The following is a 7191-nucleotide window of genomic DNA, read 5'->3' on the forward strand; positions in this document are numbered from 1 at the left end:
AAAAAAAAAAAAAAAAACAGAAGAAAAGGAAAGCCCAAATTCCTTAGCATGGCATTATGTTATGTCCTTTCCTTGAAGACCCCTGGCTAGTTAAGCAAATTCATTAACATCCATATATTCACAAACATCCTTCCCTTCTATCACTCTGAAATTTCTGCAGCAACTCCAAAGTGTCATGCTCTCTTCTGTCTCCGTACCTTTGTATGTGCTATTCCCTAGACTTCACATTCTTTAAATTCTGCTCAGGTGTTACATTCTCCCAGACGCTTTCCCTGAAACTTCCTTAGGCCCCATGCTGTCATAAAACTCCGTACATACATCTATTACTGTACTTATCACTGTTTTTGGTTTTTCTACTATTATCCTCACTTGTTCGCAAACATGCTTAGGATGAAGCCAGGCACAGTGCTCATGCCTATAATCCCAGCACTGTAGGAGGCTGAGGTAGGAGGGTTGCTTGAGACTAGGAGTCTGAGACCAGCATGAACAATATCGCAAGACTCTGTTTCTACAAAAAAAAAAAAAAAAAAAAATTGTTTTAATTAGCCAGACATGTAGCATGCCCATAGCCCTCACTATTCAGGAGGCTGACATGGGAGGATCACTTAAGCCCAGGAGGTCAAGGCTGCAGTAAGCCAAAGTCCCAACAATGCATTCCAGGCTACATGACAGAGCAAGACCTTGTCTCTTTTTTATTTTTTAATAGAGACAGTGTTTTACTATGTTGCCCAGGTTGCTGTCCAACTCCTGGGCTCAAGTAATTCTCCCACTTCAGCCTCCCAAAGTGCTGGGATTACAGGCATGAACAACCACACTCACCCAGAGACCTTGTGTCTTAAAAAAAAAAAATGCAGGTAGAAAGAGTGCCTGTAAATCATGATGCTCTTTTTGGAATAATCTGCTCTCTGTAGAATCACTTAAAAACATATTTATTAGCAGAAAATATTGAAATCACCTTTGCAAAGATTGTAACAGTGAGAAAATTATGACAGTGAAAGAGATCTCACCTAACCAGCTCCATCTTGCCTTTAACCTTCAAACTGCCTTTGGTCATTCTTGGATGCAGCCCAAGCTAACTTTGGAAAAAATTTAGTTTATAGAATAATCTTAAAGCAAGTATGATAATAGCCCTTCCCAAAACTAAATCACTTTTGCAAAACTAATGAAAGACTACAAGGTTAAGATTATGAGAGGGGCCCGAATTCTGCTAAAATGTAGGTAAGTGTTAACCAGCCATTGTTCTGGCAGTCACAAATTTGTAACTTCCCCAATTACTCCTGTAAATAATATCACTATTGTAGAACCTAAAAAAAAGGCCTCTTAAGATGTCTTTACAGACTTTGGTAGTTTGGATGACTCCAACTGGTCCTGTGGCCCCCCCACCTCTGTAACTACATCCCCAACCAATCAGTAGCAAACCATTCCCTAGACCCCACCCTACCAAAAGATCCTTGATAAACCCTAGCCTCTGCTGATTTGAGCAATAATAAAACTCTGCTCTCCCATTTAGCCAGCTCTACATAAACTCCTTATTGTAATTCTCCTGTATTGATAAATCAGCTCTATCTGGGCAGCAGGCAAGAAGAACATTGGGCAGTTACAATATGCTTATATAGTGAGACTCTCAAATCCTATGATCACATGAGCTTTTGAATTAAGCCCTATGACATACCTTTTGATTTTCATACTTGTTCATGCACTTTTGAGTAGGCACCAAATTTTTAAGAAAAATTCAACTTGAGAACATTTTGTCCATTAACCTTTTAAAATTCATTCTCCATAACTTGAGAAATGCCCAATTAGTCCATTTTAAGATAATTAATTCCTCTTTAAGCATAATTTGAAAAACATTCATTTGGAGGGTGAGAACATTAGTTCTTTTATTTCACCTCAAATCTTAGGGAAGTTTATTTTGCTATACTGAAAATGTATAAAGCTTTATTTCACTTAAAAAAACTTTTCATAGAAAAAAAAAAAAAAAGGGCCAGGCGCAGTGGCTCATGCCTGTAATCCCAGCACTTTGGGAGGCTGAGGCGGGTGGATCACAAGGTCAGGAATTAGTGACCATCCTGGACAAAATGGTGAAACCTCATCTCTACCAAAAATACAAAAATTGGCCAGGAGTGGTGGCAGGTGCCTATCGTCCCAGCTACGGGGGAGGCTGAGGCAGGAGAATCCCTTGAACCTGAGAGGCAGAGGTTGTACTGAGCCAAGATTGTGCCACTACACTTCAGCCTGGGCAACAGAGGCTGTTTCAAAAGAAAAAATAAAAGACACATAATCCTGTCATTGAGAAATGGATTTTATAGGTCTTTTCAGACATAAACAACATGGTTTTTACAGTCTAAAAAAAAAATTTTTTTTTTGTCTAAGAAAAATCTCAAAAATAATCACTTCTGGATGACAGGATTATGTGTCTTTTACATTTTTCATGATGAAAAATTTCAAGGACACTCAAAGTAGGGACACTAATATAAACCCTCCTATACCCAGATTTCGGTATGGGTTCTGATTATGAAGACTACCACATAACTGTTATTTATATAATCTTTGCTTATTATGTGCTTTTAATTCAATTTTTCCCCATCATAAACACACTGCAGTAGAAAAAGAAAATTATTTTTAGTTTAAATGATTCAAAACTATAAGCTTCCTTTCTCTTATATGATTAGCTCAACCCTTAAAATTATTGGGCATGAGTAGAATGTCTCTGTTCATTTTATTAGGATTAACTTACTGGAAAAAAAAGAGAGCTCTTAAAAGGAAGAAAAAATATTCTTCTAGACAAGAGTCAGAAGAGGGCCAGGCATAGTGGCTTACGCCTGTAATCCCAGCACTTTGGGAGGCTGTGGCAGGCAGATCACCTGAGGTCAGAAGTTCAAGACCAGGCTACTTAACATGGTGAAACTCTGTCTCTACTAAAAATACCAAAAAATGAGTCAGGCATGGTTGCCAGCACCTGTAATTCCAGCAACTCAGGAGGCTGAGGCAGGAGAATTGCTTGAACCCCAGAGGCGGAGGTTCCAGTGAACTGAGACCACACCACTGCACTCCAGCCTGGGCAACAGAAGCAAAACTCTGTCTCATTAAAAAAAAAAAAAAAAAAAGGAAAGAAAAAAGAAAAAGTGAGAGAAGCGGCCGGGCGTGGTGGCTCACGCCTGTAATCCAAGCACTCTGGAGGCCAAGGCAGGCAAATCACCTGAGGTTGGGAGTTCAAGACCAGCCTGACCAACATGGTGAAACCCCGTCGTTAAAAAAAAGAAAAAGAGAGAGAAGAGGAAAAGTAAGAAGGGAGGGGAAAATGAAAAGAACTGAATACACAAGTGGTGGGGTTATGATAAAAAAGTAAAAGGGGTGTGTTATTAACTGTTCTTTGGGGGAAAAGAAGGCTGGTTTTGCACAAACAGTAAACACTGATGTCAACAGTAAAGTCATAAGCTTGTAACTTGAAAAAAATCTCTATTACAGATGGGTCATTTGAGTAAGAATCGAATTTGATTCATTTCCAATACTCTTCCAAACATGTCTTTTTAATGAAATCTTCAAATGTATCTTGCCTATCCTTGTGCAAACTGGCAGCACCTTTTTTTGGATGTCCTGCAGGGACCTCAAAACTTCAACTTGCCCTGAAATAACTCATTTTACCTCCTCATTTTTTTCTTCTCCTTTTTTCCCTTTTCTGATTAATAGCACCACCATCCAACTCAGCTGCTCAAGCAAAAAACCTGATGATATATTTTCAACTCCTCCCATCCTTAAACAAGGTGTATAGAATTCCACCATCTACCTCACAAATCTGTTATCTCCTTTTCTCACTATGTTTTTCTTAATTCAGATCATCATCATTTTCAGCCGTGACTCCTATAATAAAGGATTTTCCCTCTACAAGAATCTTCCATCTCTAGTCCAAATGCTGGATTACTTTCTAAAATGCAAATGGTCCACATCATTCCCCTCCTTAAAAATCTTCCCTTGCCGGGTGTGGTGGCTCACACCTGTAATCCCAACACTTTGGGAGGCCAAGGTGGGCGGGGATCACCTGAGGTCAGGAATTCGAGACCAGTCTGACCAAGAGGGATAAACCCCATCTCTACTAAAAATACAAAATTAGCCGGAAGTAGTGGCGAATGCCTGTAATCCCAGCTACTGTGCACAATGCCGGGTCCTCGGGAGGTTGAGGCAGGAGAATCGCTTGAACCCGGGAGGCGGAGGTTGAGGGAGCTGAGATCGCACCATTGCACTCCAACCTAGGCAACAAGAGTGAAACTCCGTCACAAAAACAAACAAACGAACAAACAAAAAAACAGCTTCCCTTGAAAAGATCCGAATTCTTTAATCATACGAAGTTCTTTCTAACTTAAGCTCTCAATTCTCACTGTCCCTCCATTCAATCTAGTCACAATGAAATGCTTAAGTGTATTTAAATCCACCACTCTTTCATACCTCTACGCCTTTATCTTTGCCTAGGATACATTTCCTATCCCCATTCTCCACTCGTTTTTTATCAATTACATTAAAGGCTCCTGACTTGAGCATGACTTTGGAATATTTCTAAAATCCGTTACAACTACATGATTCTACCAGCCAATACTTAATTTTAACTATTCATGAAATCCCTATTCCCTAAAGACTGAGGCAGGGATTTTATTTTATTTATCTAGCAGTGTCAGGCCCACAATCAGTGATTGAATAAGGACTCCTACATATTAGCAGTAATCGCTACACACTATCAGATTTCAGATTAAAAAAAAAAAAAGGTAGTCTCTACAACTCTACAAGAACGGACCATTGTTTCATTCACTACTACGTCCCTAGCATTGAGAACTAGCTTTGACATAATGGGCAGTATTTTCTGAAATAATTAATTTACATAGTGTTTCCTAATTATCCTAATGCCTGCAAACTTTCCTTTGCAAACTCAACCTTCATTAGGCCTCAGTCCTCAAGTTGTGTGGAGTTGTACTGGGCATTAGGAAAGGGGAAGGAGGGACAGGCTTCTTAGGCTGGGATAGGTCTGGCCAGTGCATGGCTCAAGTGCACAAAAAGGAATCAAATAGCAGAAGATACGAAAGAGAAAAGGATGAAAGATGACAGATCAAAGGAGACAACTGACAGGTTCTAGCATTTAGGATACCTGGAGGTGGACCACTTTGTCTACACCTCGGGAGGCAGCGGGTGGCGATGGGACAGGGGTTGAAGGAAACAGCACTGAGGGGAAACAAGGTGTGTCACTGCAAAAGGACCTCAAGGTCGTGTGGCAGCACTCACCACCTCCCCCTGCTCCGCAGACTTGTACACTCCAGATACCATCTCGTTATGGAGAAGCAAAAACAACGCCTCATCCGCCATTTCCTGCTAATTCTTCCAAGATCCGAGTTTGGGCTCTCGTTTGAGCTGGTCTGGGGGTTCCGGCTGGCGCCTGAGCGACTTGGTCAGCGCCGCGGCTCCGTCAGGCCGCCCTCTGTCCCTTGTGGCTAAGAGACCGGGGTATTCACACGGTGTTCCAAAGGCTGGTACTGAAGTGACTCTGGTACTGGAGAGAGCCCACACGCCGGGGGTACCAAGTCCTAAGGCCGAACGACAGGCTGACAGGAGCAGGAACCAAAGCGAGCTCGCAGAGATGCGATCCCGCCCCAGTTTGGGGGGTGGGGGGAGGGGTAGGAAAAAAAACAACTTCCGGTCCCCTCTACCCCGGCATTCCGCCAGCTCTATGATCACTGAGCTCCTCTTTCTCTATCCGGTAGAGAGCGGCCAGCACCCAGATAAGAGGAAGGTTCCTCTCACACCACGATGTCGAGGCCGGAGCAAAATAAAATAATACATAAAGAGCCCCTGTCCTGGGCCAGGCGCGGTAATCCCAGCACTTTGGGAGGCCGAGGCGGGCGGGGATTACCTGCAGTCGGGAGTTTGAGACCTGCCTACCAACATGAGGTAAACCCTGTCTCTACTAAAAATATAAAATTAGCCAGGCGTGGTGGTGCATACCTGTAATCCCAGCTCCTCGGAAGGCCGAGGCAGGAGAATCTCTTGAACCTGGGAAGCGGAGGTTGCGGTGAGCCGAGATCATGCCATTGTACTCTAGCCTGGGCAACAAGAGCAAAACTCCATCTCAAATAAATAAGAGCCCACCACCTCCGTCTTAATTAGCAACAGAAGTTAGAAAAATTCACAAGAATTTCTATTGGCATCAAAAGCATCCATTTCCTGCTATGATCTTCAATATGAAAAGTTGTAAAAAGAGTTTAAAATATCATAAAGTTTCAGACTAAATTTTTTAAATATTGAGAAGTTATGCCAATTCCTATTGAATTAAGCCCGAGTACACAAAAAGAATGAGAACCATTTTGACCACCAGGAATTTTCCTGTTAGTGGGGTGCAAGGGACAAGGGAAGTGAAGCAAGCGAAAAACAACATACACTTGATCTGAAAAATACAGACTAATCAAAGGATTAGCTGAATGGAAAAGTGTTACAGAATTCAGAAAAGTGATGTCACTAAAGGGTGGAGTTCCTAATAACCTACAGCAGTGTGAGACAACTGTAGGAATTATCTCACTGCATGTGCAAATAAAGACACATGCTACATCATAGTATGTACATTTTAATTTGGCAAATTCAACCTTAAGCATATTGCTTAGCGTCTGATTAGTTCTTTCCTTGGTAATTCACAAAACAAAAACTTTTTCCCCAAATGTCTCCGTTGTTTTCCTCAAATTAACATACTGGGTTTTCTCAAATTGTTAACAATAACTTCTCAACTCTTCATGCCCAGGCCGGGTGTGGTGGCTCACACCTGTAATCCCAGAACTTTGGGAGGCCAAGGCGGGCAGATCACAAGGTCAGGAGCCCAGCCTGACCAACATGGTGAAACCCCATCTCTACTAAAATACTCTACTAAAAATACAAAAATTAGCCAGGTGTGGTGGTGCACAACTGTAATCCCAGCTATTCGAGAGGCTGAGGCAGGAGAATCACTTGAACCTGGGAGGCAGAGGTTGTAGTGAGCTGAAATTGTACCACTGCACTTCATCCTGGGCAACAGACCAAGACTTCGTCTCAAAAAACAAAGCAAACGAGGCTGGTCCGAAGCTAGTGAGTTATCTTGATTGATTGTTCAGTCAGTTACAGATCGAACTCCCTGTTCTACTCTTTCCCCCCTTCTCACTACTGCACTTGACTAGTCTTAAAAAA

At 41.9% G+C, this 7191-nt stretch overlaps 1 protein-coding gene across 1 annotated transcript in view; it reads right to left on the reverse strand.

Annotated features, from left to right (window-relative positions):
* Positions 1–5813, reverse strand: part of TRAPPC6B (trafficking protein particle complex 6B) — a 16833-nt gene extending 11020 nt beyond the window's left edge. Inside the window, exon 1 of the mRNA XM_017530871.2 lies at positions 5269–5813. Coding sequence (XP_017386360.1) covers positions 5269–5349 — 81 coding nt within the window. The 5' untranslated portion in view covers positions 5350–5813. The remainder of the gene's footprint in view (positions 1–5268) is intronic.
* Between the last annotated feature and the right edge of the window lie 1378 nt (positions 5814–7191).

This window comes from Cebus imitator, unplaced genomic scaffold, assembly GCF_001604975.1.
Source record: "Cebus imitator isolate Cc_AM_T3 unplaced genomic scaffold, Cebus_imitator-1.0 Scaffold69, whole genome shotgun sequence".
Taxonomy (NCBI): domain Eukaryota; kingdom Metazoa; phylum Chordata; class Mammalia; order Primates; family Cebidae; genus Cebus; species Cebus imitator.